Source organism: Osmia lignaria, chromosome 13 (assembly GCF_051020975.1).
Source record: "Osmia lignaria lignaria isolate PbOS001 chromosome 13, iyOsmLign1, whole genome shotgun sequence".
In the NCBI taxonomy this organism is placed as follows: Eukaryota; Metazoa; Arthropoda; class Insecta; order Hymenoptera; family Megachilidae; genus Osmia; species Osmia lignaria.
Genome location: NC_135044.1, coordinates 5,583,484 through 5,598,533, shown reverse-complemented (window position 1 = coordinate 5,598,533; position 15,050 = coordinate 5,583,484). Strand labels below are relative to the sequence as shown.

General features: G+C 38.8%; 4 protein-coding genes across 8 annotated transcripts in view; 2 read left to right on the top strand and 2 right to left on the bottom strand.

The window, feature by feature from the left end:
- Positions 1–2,234: 2,234 nt before the first annotated feature.
- Positions 2,235–3,706, top strand: mTerf3 (mitochondrial transcription termination factor 3). Its single transcript, XM_034320646.2, has 2 exons — positions 2,235–3,298; positions 3,377–3,706. Exons 1-2 carry the CDS (start codon positions 2,353–2,355, stop codon positions 3,652–3,654), a joined length of 1,224 nt encoding a protein of 407 aa, XP_034176537.2. The 5' UTR covers positions 2,235–2,352; the 3' UTR covers positions 3,655–3,706.
- Positions 3,707–3,771: 65 nt separating this feature from the next.
- LOC117602510 (endoplasmic reticulum-Golgi intermediate compartment protein 3) lies at positions 3,772–7,408 on the bottom strand. Its single transcript, XM_034320648.2, has 8 exons — positions 6,967–7,408; positions 6,372–6,530; positions 6,187–6,303; positions 6,074–6,114; positions 5,918–5,982; positions 5,626–5,849; positions 5,408–5,536; positions 3,772–4,357 (listed from the first exon to the last, which is right to left on the bottom strand). Exons 1-8 carry the CDS (start codon positions 7,049–7,051, stop codon positions 4,020–4,022), a joined length of 1,158 nt encoding a protein of 385 aa, XP_034176539.2. The 5' UTR covers positions 7,052–7,408; the 3' UTR covers positions 3,772–4,019.
- Positions 4,490–7,805, top strand: LOC117602515 (reactive oxygen species modulator 1). Its single transcript, XM_034320658.2, has 3 exons — positions 4,490–4,730; positions 4,985–5,121; positions 5,196–7,805. The coding sequence occupies exons 2-3, from the start codon at positions 4,991–4,993 to the stop codon at positions 5,302–5,304; spliced, it is 240 nt and encodes a 79-aa protein (XP_034176549.1). The 5' UTR covers positions 4,490–4,730; positions 4,985–4,990; the 3' UTR covers positions 5,305–7,805.
- Positions 7,552–15,050, bottom strand: part of vari (MAGUK p55 subfamily member vari) — a 123,244-nt gene continuing 115,745 nt past the window's right edge. For 4 of the 5 annotated variants that reach the window (XM_076691904.1, XM_034320641.2, XM_034320642.2 and 1 more), the window contains 6 exons: positions 13,470–13,766; positions 12,359–12,595; positions 11,317–11,791; positions 10,904–11,238; positions 9,234–9,308; positions 7,552–8,919 (listed from right to left, as the gene is read on the bottom strand). In XM_076691904.1, coding sequence (XP_076548019.1) covers positions 8,743–8,919; positions 9,234–9,308; positions 10,904–11,238; positions 11,317–11,791; positions 12,359–12,595; positions 13,470–13,766 — 1,596 coding nt within the window. In that variant the 3' untranslated portion in view covers positions 7,552–8,742. The remainder of the gene's footprint in view (positions 8,920–9,233; positions 9,309–10,903; positions 11,239–11,316; positions 11,792–12,358; positions 12,596–13,469; positions 13,767–15,050) is intronic. The other variant, XM_034320643.2, reaches the window with a different exon arrangement.

Sequence of the window (15,050 nt, the reverse complement as noted above, 5' to 3'; positions counted from 1 at the left end):
CTACCGCCCTAGCGCAGGCCACCGTGGTGGTTTTAGTGGGTAAAAATCCCACACTACCTTCGGCCCCTCCCCAGGGGGGCTGAAGGTGTCTTTCTGAAGATTTCCACCACGTTAAAAAAAAAAAAAAAAAAAAAAAAAGCAATTCAAGGTTCGCAGGAATGTAAGGAATGCAGGGATATAAGGGATACTGAGATGGCCTTGGCCTATAATGAGGGATGAAATTATATAAATAACTGGGAAAAGTAGAATAAATGGAGTCCTCGGCTGAGGCCCAGAAGAGGGATATAATCAAAAATTTTATTCCACTTCGATGAGCTTATTCAATAAGCAAAAAAAAATAAATGAAGTAAATTAAATAAACTCTCGAAATAATTATATTTGTTGTGCCCTCTTCATACGCACCTGATTTCATCCTGCGGTGTTAGGGACCCCGCTGCGCCAATAGCGCCCTCTGTGTACCGACCTGATATCATATTGGGGTCTTAAGGACCCCGATACACCGGTGAGTATTTCTGCATAACAATATTGTATCATCCGGGGTGCCAAGGACCCCGAAACAGCAGTCGATATCTCCACGTACGCACCTGATATCATATTGGGGTCTTAAGGATCCCGGAACACCGGTGACTATTTCTGCATACCAATATTATATCATCCGGGGTGCCAAGGACCCCGATGCACCAGTCAATATCCCTATGTACCGACCTGATATCATATTGGGGTCTTAAGGATCCCGAAACACCGGTGAGTATTTCTGCATACCAATATTATATCATCCGGGGTGCCAAGGACCCCGAAGCACCAGTTAATATCCCTACATACCGACCTGATATCATACTGGGGTCTTAAAGATCCCGAAACACCGGTGAGTATTTCTGCATACTAATATTATATCATCCGGGGTGCCAAGGACCCCGAAGCACCTGTCAATATCTCTACGTACCGACCTGATATCATATTGGGGTCTTAAGGACCCCGAAACACCGGCAAATATCTTTGCATACCAAGATTATACCACACGGGGTGCTAAGGACCCCGAAACATCGTCGACACTCTCTGCTTACCGACACTACTGCATTCGGGGTGTCTGAGACCCCGAGGAACCGGTGACACCGATATTATGCTATTTGGGGTTTCAAGGACCCCGAAGCAACTAGCGAAATATAAGAACGAAAAACGAACAAATCGTGAAACTTACTTGTTCGGAATAGTGATGGGTTTGAGCGGATCTAGCGAAATATAGGAACGGAAAACGAACAAATCCTGAAACTTACTTGTTCGGAATAGTGATGGGTTTGACCGGATCTAGCGAAATATAAGAACGGAAAATGAACAAATCCTGAAACTCACTTGTTCGGAATAGTGATGGGTTTGACCGGATCTAGCGAAATATAAGAACGAGAAACGAACAAGTCGTGAAACTCACTGGTTCGGGATAGTGATGGGTACGACCGGATCTGTGGCGCATGCTCACTACAATTATTTATTATAAAACAAACTTGTAAATAATTACGAAATTATTCACTCACAAACAATGAAAATGATATATTTGTTAATCACAAACGATTTTCAATCAATTACAGTTATCAGTTATCACAAAATCTGTTTATTATAAAAAATTACTACAAAGTTTCGACTCACATCATGATTGAAATAAAATTGCTAATTGCATAAGAACTAATTTGTCACAAACGTTAAAGATAGACTCACAATCAATCACGAACGATTTACAAACGAAATACACTAAGAAAAGTTAAAAATAATCATATTTTATTATTCCTTCCGGCTAGCTTCATGTGGGTGGTGGCTGGTGGGTGCTATCTGCATACCGACCCGATTTCATGCTGTGGTGTCAGAGACCCCTTCGAACCCGCGGTGCTCTGCATACCGACATTACGGCAACCGGGGTGTCAGGGACCCCGATGCAGCAATGCGTTGCATATTATCTTGGGGTGTTAGGAACCCCGTAGACGCTTTTTGCATGGCATCCGGGGTGTCAGAGACCCCATCGATGACTCTATCTGTATAGGAATGTGATATCGTCTTGGGGTGCCAAGGACCCCTGTAGATAGATGACGCTCTCTGCATACCAACCTGAATTCATACGGGTTGCCAGGGACCCCAGCGAACCTACGGCGCTCTGCATCCCGACCAGACATCATCTGGGGTGTCTGGAACCCCAGAAATCATGACCCCTCGAAAGCAAAGGCATGTCCAGTTTTCTACATCTGTAGTCACTGGTATGAACATATTACAATGTTGTTTAACATTGTCAGTAATGAAAAGTTTATGATTTGTTATCAAAATTTTATTGTACATACATAATTATATAATTGCATTTTCTTATTAAACATGGTATTATTACATTCATATACTATTTTACGGCTTGCGCGCTGCAAGACCAGTGAAGTAACCAGTTTTATTTTTCGAAATATTTCAACAAGTTCTAAACTTGCTCTGTGCTCTTCAATTGATAATTTAAAGGATAAAGCTTCTAATAAAATTCCTAATGATTGTCGCTTCGCAGAAAATATTACGTCGAATGGTAAAAGTTATATTGGAGGGTTAACGAGTGACATTTCTGAGGAAAACAACGAGGATAATAAATATGATGCTCATAACGTTGATTTGTTAGATACACATAAATATAAACTGACTGATGCTTTAGAGGATATAGATGAAAAACTACCAGGACCATTGGATCCTTGTAATGAAGATCTTTCTCATATTGGACCTCACATTACAGCAACTTACAATCTTGCAAAATTTGCAGATAATTCATATACACTTCAGCAGTTAGTTAAATTAGGCGTTGAATTATATAAATTAGAAAGTGATAGAGATGTAACAGAAATGTTACTGACTTTAGATTTTGAGAAGGACATCAAACCATATATACAGTTTTTACATGACTGTGGTGTAATGCCAGAAAGACTTGGTTATTTCATTACCAGAAATCCTAAAATCTTCAAGGAAAATATGGATGATCTTCATACAAGAATAAGATACTTAAGAGCTCATATGTTTTCACCAGACATGATAAAATCGATAGTAAACAAACATCCTCCTTGGTTGTCTTTCAAAACAAAGATTATAGATAACAGATTAGGTCATTTTCAGAATGCTTATAAACTATCAGGAGAACAAGTAAGACATTTAACTGTAACATGTCCAAAACTTATAACATATGATATGAATAGAATAAGAAATAGTAGTTTTGCTGTTCAAGAAGAAATGGGTTTTAATTTGATTGAAGCACAACTTATTTTACTCCAAGCACCTAGAGTGTGGATTCGAGGTAAATAAGATAAAAACAAATTGAAAATATCTCAGTGATCCATTATTTGTTTTATATGATTTTTCATTTTAATTGCAGCTAAGGTTGAAGTGGTAAAAACTTTTGATTATGCTCATAACAAAATGAAATTGTCCCACAAAACTATTGCTGTACAGCCAATAATCTTACTATGTAGACAACATAGACTTCAACGGAGGCATGAATTATTAGTACACTTACAAAAAGATCAATATGATCCTTTGAAACCATTGTATGTTTCACCTAAGGTCTTGGTTACTGGTACAGATGTTGATTTTTGTAATAATGTTGCAAAATGTTCTATTGATACTTACAATTTGTTCTTAAAAAGCTTTTAATATATAAAGAAATAGTTAATGCATATACAATTGTATTATAGTTTTCTTTTAAAATAATAACATAATCTTTATTGTATTTGTCATTTTTACTTAAATATTAAAGACTCTTAAATACTTCTATAAATCTTTATGTACAGCATTATATATTTTACACAGAAATGTGCCAGTATTATTTGAGGTAATACAAAAGATCAATAAATCTTATGTTATTACATTAGCCTTTTTTCTTGTCAATACGCCCGATTACTGGATAAAAAGATCATGCTACTTTACAGCAGGCATTCATAGCTTAAATTATCCGTCGTTATGAAAAATATCATTGGAAATTTTACAATACTTTTCACATTAGCAAATCGATCTAAGTTTTAACTGTACTTTCCTAGTTCTATTTTCTTTTGTATCGCTCTAACCGAGTGATACAGCAACGAATCGATCAACCCAGCAACAGTGAATACACCCCCAATAATCGCGCATAAGTTTGTGGCGAAATGACCGAATGATTTTGCTTTTTCCGTATATTTTACCATCAATGGGCTTAGTTCATAGCTAAAGAATATTCCGGGCATACCAGATTCACCACTAAATAGGGGCACTTGTCTGGCGTGTCGAGTTACCGAGAACTGATTTGTTAATAACGTGGAACCATCGGCACGCACATAAGTTGTAGGCACAATTTTGATGTAATGATAAAACATCATCGCACCTGAAACAAAAAAAAAAAACAAGGAAACATTAATGTAGAGCTTCAATTGCAGTGACACGTGGTATCACGAGGATTGCATGAGACTGACCTAACGATTTAGTATTTTAAAATTGAAAGTAAATGTTCTTTCGATAAAGCATTTAAACGTTATTGAATAGAAATACTTTAGCGTAAATTGAATGTTCCGCCATTCAGAACAAACGGAAGCGTCGAAGCAGTAGTTTTTTATCATATATGAAGAAACATGGCGTCCTTCTTATTCGATGGTGCGATGTGTTGAATGTATCGTGCAAGAGATTTATAAGTTGTAATATAAAAAAAGAAAGAACGATACAAAAGTGAAATATAATTTTCAACGACGGATAAATAAATTGTGAGTAACAATAACTAAAAAAACATATTTACATATTCCTTTACGAATAAAACAGTTTCTGATTATACCGGGAGCATATTAATGAAACAATTTTACAGTATGTTGAAGTTAAATTAACACATTTTCTATTAAATTATCAACAAAAATAAATTTTATGTTTTATATTCATGCAAAAGAATCGTAAGTTTTAAGTGTACGATATGTATACTAAATAGGTTAAAATTGTATGTCCTTATCGGAAATTATATTCGTAGAAGAAAATGCCGGTCGTATCGGGAGGTATGTATCAACAAGCTCCTTCGTGCTGGGATAGGATGAAATTGGGTTTCATGATTGGATTTTGTGTTGGCATGGCATCTGGTGCTTTGTTCGGGGGATTTTCTGCACTTAGGTATTAATTTATTCATCATAAGTAATATCACAGGATATCTTTTGTCGAAATTATAACGGAATATTTATTGTTAGATATGGATTAAGAGGGAGGGAACTGATAAACAACGTTGGAAAAGTGATGCTCCAAGGTGGTGGAACGTTTGGTACATTTATGGCTATAGGAACTGGAATACGATGCTAGTACTTGAAGACTTATGCTTCAAATTTAGGACACAATGGATTGTATAATGCAAGAGAATTCTGTTAATTTGTTAATAAAATGTTTCTATAGAATAAGGGCATACCTTCCATTGCAACTACAGTGGTATCATCTATGGGATTTGTCTTTCCTGGAATGTTTAGCCCAAAGCTTAAGTGGCGAATTTTATGGGTCATATTGAATTGAGTTGATGTATATGGCTGAACATCATGCACTGTAAGCACAATTTAAAGCATATTATCATATACTGTTTTTTATAAGTTTAGTTCATGTAGGAGGAAGGAAGACATGTTTTTAATTTACCATGTACATGGTTAACTGAGAAACTATTGCCTGGTGCAATGTGGAAGCTTCCTCCTACTCTATTCACTTCCATATAACCGTAGATCTGACACCCTTGAGTAAAGGCAGTTTTCATTTTCTCTACTGATTTATCATTCTGACATTGTTTGATTGTTGCTGGATCAGGAAGAGCCCAATTCTTATGACTATAAGCTTCTCTTACATCATCACAAGTATTACAACACCTACAGGGTTAATTCAAATGTATGAAAGTTTTCTATAAAATGATACATAAGTATTTGTAATATAGTACTTGAGTTTATCAGTAGCAGCTCCATAGCAATCCCCACATGTTTCAACAGTAGTACTTTCCACTGACTGTGTAAAATTAGATTTCTTTTTTAAAGAATAGTTTTTACAAATTAAGGTACAAAGTATTATGTATAAAAATAGTACTTAGTTTAATTACCTTTGCTGTTGTTTTGCTAAGTGCTTTAGTGTCAGTTATATCTATAATAAAATAGACAGAAAATGAAATGATTTTGTTATTTGCTTCAACTATTATATGTCCTTAGTACACACCTGTTCTTTGTGGATCTTCTATAGGTTTACCATGCAAGTCTAACCGTCTTTTAAATATATTATGTTCTATTTGCAAATGTTGTTCACCTGTTGTGTCCATTGCATCTATTGATAGAACTGAAGTACACGCAATGTAATACCTGTCTAGTATTAATAATTGTATACACAAGACAAAATGCACTTACGATCACAGGATATTGTAGGAACCACTATGTCCAAGTTAATTCTCAATTTAGAACCTCTTGACGTGTCTACAAACAGTTCTTCACTAAGGGTTGGTGTAAGATAATAATTCAGTTCAGTTAGAAACAAAATGGCCATGATAATGGTACTAATAATCGTCACTGAAATCACATACACAAGCGTTCACAAATATTGAGCATAGGTTATGAACTTTTATTTACCATTGATGTCAAATGTAAACAATAGGTATGAAGTAGTCACAAATTCTACCAATCAATTTGTGATATGTGAAAAAATTTAAATGATACCTCGGCAAATACTAATGAACGATATTGTTTGAATGAAAAAATAAAAAGAAATAACGAGCGATACTCAATTCCTTGAATTATTGTCGAGAATTGAGGTTAATCGCGTCTAGTCAACTCGTTCTCAAAAAAAACGACCGAGAACGTAATCAATGAAATTATGTGAAATTTTTTACAGCATAAAAAGAGTCGGCGATAAGCCGGTCTACTTGTGAAAGAATTTATTACAAGCTGTTCGCAATAAAACGGGAAGGCGGTACTCGTGTTAATTTTGACAAGTGAAACACATTACCGATGGCACCACTAAAAGTTCGCACGAGAATATCCGCTTCTTCGCGCACCTTCGGGTGCACATCTAATTGCCGCAATATTTGCATACTTGATCAACGAAATAAACTTTCTAACACGGATGGAACCGTGACCGAACTGTGCACGGCGTGCTAACTTTTCCCACAACTCATATGTGACAACGCGACAAACCCGGAAACGTGGCAGACCGCAGAACACGATTGGTTGCTCCTGGTGCATCAGATGCATCCGTTGACCAATCAGTTTACGAGTTTACTCATTAAATGCATTCGAATTTCATTCCTGAAAAATCCTTATAAAACTAAGCGTATGTGTATACATGTTATAGTTAGAATTGAATGAAATACAAGGATAGAATCTTATTATTTATGGTTCCTAATATATCGGTCAAAAGTTGCCTTTTATAATGGCATTTAAACTGCCAATAATTTTGGAACGAATGTCTCAGAAACTATTATTTCTCAATACTTCTTTATCAACAACAGATAAAGCTTCAGTTTCTGAAAACTATACGAAAGAAGAATAAGGATAATGGAAACGAGGGTAGCGATAATTCAGCTTCGTAACAAACGCTCGATAAACTTTATTTCCACGTGCCCATCATGTTTCCACGTGCACATGTGTTTCAGATCATTAGAAAATACGTGTCTTACGTAAAACTCTCGAGCATAAGAGAAAATCTCGTCTCGACATAGTAGGTCTTCGCCCGCAAGCCGATTTAAGAGGTGCAGGCTTGCGCTTATAAGGCACTCTATGCCAGGAATACGTTCAGCGTGCACGAGCGATACAAACGGAAGTACAGTCGCGTGCAATTTAGACTAATTTTAATTAAAAAGAATTTTAGGGGAAGGAGTGTTTTATCACTCGCCTGATTTGTTCACATTCTTTAGTCCCCTCTTAACTAAAAAAGGCCTATGCTGCACTCGAGTGTACACAATAATATATTAATAAAAGAACGAAAAGTACATCCTTACGATAAGTGTTATCATAAAATAAAGAAACGTATGTATACGCGTGATTACAGGCTCGTGGTTCGAAGAAAATGAAAAACCTAGGCGGCTAACTCTAATAAAAAGTACGCAATTGGACGGCGGTGTTTAACGCTTACAACATTAATCGAGCCCGTTCTCCACCGTTGGCCTTGAGCTGTTTGAGGGAATGTAACGAAAGGATCATCGATGCAATTACAAAGATCCTACCTGATTCATTGTTACAATGTGTTTACCTCTGGTTGGTGAAAATTTGGAGAGAGAACGGTTCCTCGTGTAAACTTAAAACGATAGAACATAAATGCTACGATTGTACTTGCTAGAATAATGGGCGCACTGAAACGCGAGGCCGTTTCACCGGACAGTCTCCTTTGTCGACCATCGTTGTTCGTGTGTTTCTCAAAATAAAAGATACATTATCCTTTTTAAAAATCACTAAGCTCCTTCTGTTCGTTCGATAAAATAGAATACCTTGCATAGCCGTTTTACCGGGGTCGAGCGCGTCCTTGTACGCTAAAAGAACTTTATGATACATGTAGCAATAGCTCAAGATCGCTGTATATTGCACGACGATACAATGGTACGAATGCAAACGTAATAACGACACGCTCGACGATGGTCGATTTCTGACGAGCACGTTCTGCGACGTCTACAAAGAGTTGACATCGCGCGTGTTCCCCAGTGGCATTAAACGCGGTTTCGTTTTTCGATCGGAACATCGAGTTCCCGTCGCAATATTTGAACTCCACACGATTTGGCGCGACTCGTGTTCAGTAGATCCAGTTCACTGGTACCCATTGGTGCTCGGTGGCTAACGCGTCCAACGCGGCGACCACTTGTCTGAATGTATTGTCGAAGTCCTCGTTCACGATCACCAGATCGATGTACTTCTCGTAGGCACGTTGCAGAGCTGCTGATTCCTCTAACGTCGACTTCAGATCGTCCTCCTGTTATTCGACAATACATAAGATTTAATTTTCAAGTAAAACTCTGGGTGTTCTTCAGTGCTATCTTTGGGATAGATTCGTCTATAATCTCTAAATATACTAAATAGATTTTACTCATTAAAATTTAAAATGTAATAAATGAAGAAAATAAAATTTCTGAACAATACTGTCTATGTTCTTTTTTTTACAAAGATACCTTTGGACCTCCTTAGGTATTATATTTAGCTAATTGCTTTTATAGACAATACTGGTCAGGTAAGAGACTGCTAGCAAATGTACTACGCTACAACATCGAAAGGGCATGCGATACAAACCTCGTATAAGGAAGCAAGGGACTCCAGCGTCCTGGCTCTTCTCGAGCTGTACCTGATGGAACTCTGGCGGTCAAACTAGCAAAGCCAACATCAAATACAAATACAAAAGATTAAATAAACAGTACTACGTAAATTATGAGGGATAGGGTGAATATATACGGTGTCCCGGGTTTTTCTTGGTAAACTTAAGCACTGGTCATCCAGTGAATTATATCAAAAACCTGAGACACCTTTATAACAGCAATATACGAGCCATTTTTTCTTTTTCTTTTAAAACAGCTATAAACCAGTTTCTTTTTTATTTAAATTGCAATACGTTTGCAAATAAAGCCGGCTTGGATCGCTTGTAAAAAGAAAAATAAGGCTCATATGAATATTCAGTATCAACGTAGATGGTCTGGATAGAACGAAAACAACATTATGCAAAGTACGATGAATTTCACGGGGCAAACTAATGCATCGGGCCTGTTGTAATTCGAACGAAAGTGCATGCGATACATTTACAGTAGGCAATTTATATACGCATTTACATGAAAAGGGTAAACAGAGACTGGCAGGCAGGGGTTCGAAAGGCTGCGAATCGTAAAAGATTTCATGGCTGTGTTTGTTTTCAATTTCGACGTCTGTACTCGTGTATCTTCTTCACGCAAAAATTTCGAATCGTTTCATCGCGAATGGACTCCATTTCTTTTTTCTTTTTTGGGTGAATGCAAAAAAAGAGATCCTTTAATTCTTTTTTGTCAGAAACTGAATTCCGAATGTAACAATTCGCGCGAACGAATTTAAATATTGTTTTTCGAAGTATATCCACGAGTTTCTCGTAATAATAACTTAAATTATCGAATCGAGGCTTTTAGTTACACAACGGCGATTGTTTGTTTGGGCTACTTTCAATCGAGCAGGCAATGTTTTATTCTTCGTTCAATTCGTTGCGATGATTCCGATTATACGAGCGTTGATTCTTCGAATCAATGTGTTTCGAAGCCTTCGTTTAATTCAATTTTTCTTTTCTCTCTTTTATATATACAATACATGTTTAGCCATTCGTTGGATATTATAAATTTGCTACGAACCAACAATGATATTTCAAATTCTAATGGATGAAAGAAACATTAGCGTGCACGTAAAATCCTTAAGTCGGCTCGGAATTCTTCAAATTTTATTTTAGAAATTTCAAATTTCTCACGTTTACGTTCATTGACGGGCAGAAGCGATAGCGTATGATCTTGGAAAACAAATTTACAGAACTCATTTTTTTCTTCTTCTTTGACCGCAAAGCTTTGCAGCTGCGAACTTCAAAAGTGTCAAGGTATCGAAAGGATACATTTTGCAATAATAAATCATTCTTTAAATAGAATCGTTGGAACTGGGAATGTAACTTCTATGGAAGCGATATTAACAGAAATTTTACCACGTAACAGAAATTTTCATTCATAGAACATCAAAGCATTCTCCATATCATTGTTCACGTAATTCGTATATAAAAAAAGAAAGAAATAACTTTCACTTTGACTGCCACGTTAAATTCACTTCCAAGTAATTTCTATATTTTCATATATTAATTAATTTCATAACAGCCACCGGTTCGTTAGGAAACTATTCTTTGCGTGACAGTGAAAGCGTTAAATAAAAATGGGGAAAGGAGGAGTTCGAGGAGCGTAGAAAATTACCGTCAAGTTTCGACTGCTCGCGCCAGTAGACCTTCCCAGGTCGTACAAACACTTCAACTGTTCCATTCCCGGTGCTGCGATGAAGATCACATACGGCATGAATTCCGTGCTGTTGTGGAGGATCTTCAGAGCAGCCGGGCTGCAGTCCAGCACGCACATTTTACCAGCTCTTATCAATTCTCGTACAGAATCGAGCTTCGTACCGTACAAATGGCCCCCGTGTTCTCCGTATTCGAGATATCGATGCTCTCTGATATCGGTCTCCATCGTTTCCCGTTCGGTGAACCAGTAACTTTTACCATCTTCTTCGAGCACCCTTGGCGGTCGCGAAGTAACTGAAGAAATAAGGATAACATTTCTGAAAATTCTTCATGAAATTACTTTATTTTCATACAAAAATGAGAAACACTTACACGGAACGATGGTACCGAATTTCTCTGGATCGCTGTTTATCAACCTGTTCTTCAGGGTCCTTCGACCAACGCCTCTAGGACCAACGAAGGCCAGTGTTTTACGTCTGAACGGTGGCATCCTGGCAACTTCTTCGTACAAAAGCAATTCAGCACCGTCGAACTCGCCGTTCGATTTCGATTGGTACATTTTCCTCTTCTTCTTCTTCGAGATCCTGGTGCCGCAGATGCTGATCTTGTGCACGAAGTCAGCTTCCGGCGGAACGAACGCCTTCCTACGTTCCTCGAGTTCCAACGAGGGGATCAAACCTGGTTGACCGAGACCTTCGCCCTCCACGCGACGGGCTTGCCACCAATTCGGGTCAGCTTGGTCCACGATTTGTAACACGTCGCCCTTCTGGAACGGAAGTCCTATCTCTCTGCATGGTAGCAGACTGTCCTCCGAGGGGTCGTAGTCGAACAACGCTCTCATGTAACACTGGAACAGAACAGTAGTTTTCAAGATCGCAATCATTTCTTGAGGCATTCTTTTCTTCATTTTCGTCTAGTCGATACTGACTCAGTTTTGACCCAAGGTCAAATATATAAATAGTAATGGCTCGGAAGATACTCTCGATATTGTATGTTTGGATAGACTCTGATCGCGGATTAATGGAATCTGTTCTATCCTCTTCAAGATTTTACGAATACGTTTAATGACGCCTGTCTATAACACACGCGGTTATATTCTCCGTCCAGCTCTTAACGCTACCAGAATCGGAACTATAAAAATTTTACAACTTTGCTGATAAAAGTTTACCAAAAAATGAGATGAATGGGAAAGAATCACTTGTGAAAACAGATGCTAAGCATCGCTGAACCATTGGAAACTCAGGAAATAAGGAAATAATATTTAAAACGAGTCTTGCCAAGATATGCGACCGTAAAAACGAATCAATTCGAAGTGTTCGCTCGCGTAAAGATCCATTTCGAAAGAAGAAAAAAAGACAAGATCGCGTTTTCTGAACTTATCCATCTTTGTTTAAAGAATTTCTGTTCTACTCACCGTGGATTTCAGAGGTCGATTACCGTCACTTGCAATACCCGGGGCCAATTTCAACGTCAGATTCTCCTTCGCCTCGTGAATGGCTTCCTGAAGCTCCTCCGGATTATGAACTTCCTTTCCGTTCACTTCGAGGATCACCTCGCCGGTTCTCAACAGTCCTTGGCGCGCTGCTGTGCTACCACCGAGGATCCTGGCGATTATCAAATTACCAGATTCGTCGACTTGCACCGTTAAGCCCTGCGAACAATGAAAACGTGAAAAGTGAAAACAAATCGTGTTTTACGATTCGGACAACCGGGATCTCCATTATCCCTGTTTAACGCCGGTGATGAACGAACGATTCTCGTTGCAACGCGCGTTTCTTTGACACCATCTGTCTTTGAATCTCACTGTTTGTTCTTCTTGCTCCGGGCCAAAGAAAACCCCGCTGTTCCTTGCGCAATCGCGAAGGAACAGTTAAGACACGCGGTATGGTCGAAATCGTAAGCCTCGGACGCTTTGTTTATCGGCAAAAGGGCAAGGTATTTTTAAATTAATCTGCCGAGATTTCGAAATGAAATGGAAAGAAGAAACAGACGATTATTGAAAGCGACACGTTACGCTATTAAATGATAATTATCCAAACATTTGCTGTTCGAGAGCCATCAATCTTTTTCGAGATTCGAGATTTCCCGAGGATTATTCGAAGAGGCCACGTGGCGATCGCGACGATAATAAACGTTCCGAATTATTTATGAACTGCGAGTGGCATTTCCGTCTTTTCTCCCAGTCAGCTTGCTCGCCGCGATTTCAGAATGGGAATTCTCTCTCGCGTGACGGAATGGTAAACCTCTAAAAGTAGATCCAACATCGGGCAACGAACGGTTTTACATCTTTGTTGAACCGCGAAGAACGTGCCTCCGACTCTTGTTTGCCACTTTCTTCGTCAGTCAAGAGCGAACGGGAACAAATCATCAGGGATGTAAAAATATCTTCGGTAAGAAAGATACAAAAATATTTTCGAGCACAGGAATTTCTAAATTGTTATTCCGAGAACACCGGCGGCAAATTATTATTTATCGGCCTGAAAAATATTCCAATATACCCGGAGTTATGAAATCTTGAATCTTACCAAAGGTTCGTCGGGTTGTCGTCTGAGGCCAACCATCCTGACAGCCTCTGTCCTCTCGTTGGTGGGCATCGTCGTCGGCGACGGTTCGAGCTTTGGAGGTGCTTTCTTTCGTTCGACAACCGCGTCGTGGGTCTCGAGAAGCGCCTTCAGGTGAGAACTCCTCAACAATCGAACGAGCTCGCGAGCGTTCTCGTCCCTGCAGGAGCGGAGAACGTAGCAAACCTCGTCAACGATGTCACAAACGGACGAACATACCGGTTCCACGTGCACCGGCGGATCCTCCAGACGCTCTTGCACCTGAAAAATAATTAAACACCTCTGTCATTCGAGAGGATTCATCGGAAACAGGTTTTCGTTTGGAACTTCTTCCCTCGGATCCTTTCACTGGATAACGTTTCGAGTATCCGATTTTGTTCCCAGATTCCGTAGAAGGGTTCTCCTTTCGACATTTTCGGCAAACTCGATGATCAAATTATTTATTTATCACGAAAAAGATTCACGATTTCTAAGGTTTTCAGATTTTCTAACTTCTTTTGCAATTAATTCATTGATTTTCATTGATCAAAGTAGAAGCTGTTCAAAGCCATCAACAGCGAACGGCTTAGCAGTCGTTGCTTGTGAAAGTCGAAACGGGTTTCCGCATTAAATTCACCGCACGAGGAACCTTATTTGTTCTTTGTCTTCCTCGAAGAACTCGAGAGAAACAGAATCTTTCAGCCTACTCGAAGCAACGATTTCACAACCACGTAGATCGTTATACGATGGATTAGTTTACTGTCTATGAAGAAATTTCCGATCGCTTTTGGGACGTTTGAAAAACTTCTATCGATCGTTTCTTTCGAAATGGAGCAAAATTTTCGTCGATTCATCGGCTACCAAGTGTCGAATTATCATTGAGCAACGATGACCCGGCGTCAACGAGGTCTGATTCGATTAGCCGAGCACGTAAGGCCAGCGTACGCTACGTTGAATCAGCGAATGCAATGCTACAACAATGAGGGAGTAATTACGAAAGTGGGTCATTCTCGGCGTTTCAGAGCCACCTTCGAGAACGCCGATACCTGAACGCGTCGATCGGGAACAACGATTCGAACAGCGTTGAAAATAATTTTTCATAAGAAGAAACATTTTAAAATTATCGAAATTATACGACACACGTCGCTGTTCATCGCGACGGAAGATGACTCAACTTTGAATCATTCAACTCGATACACGTGCATCGCAGATGCAACAACAATTTTCATGATTCCAGGTTGCAACATCGATCCCACCGATTGCGACACGCCACGTTTGACATTTTCCTCGCGAAAGATCGAGGATCCGCGCTTCCGGTCGTATCAAACACGAAAATGAATTTATGAAAATCTAGCGTGGGTGTTGAAATTCGTCAGGTCGTTTCGGCTGACGGTCGAAAGGTTCGTTTAACTGAAATTTTTAATTATTTCGGATGAATGTAAATATCGTACAGATTTCGTATGATAAAATGTGAAAGCAGAAACAGATAACGAATATCCAGGTATTTCAGCACATTATCGTACGCATTAATTGCACCTCATTTGTCACGGAAAACGACAACGCTAG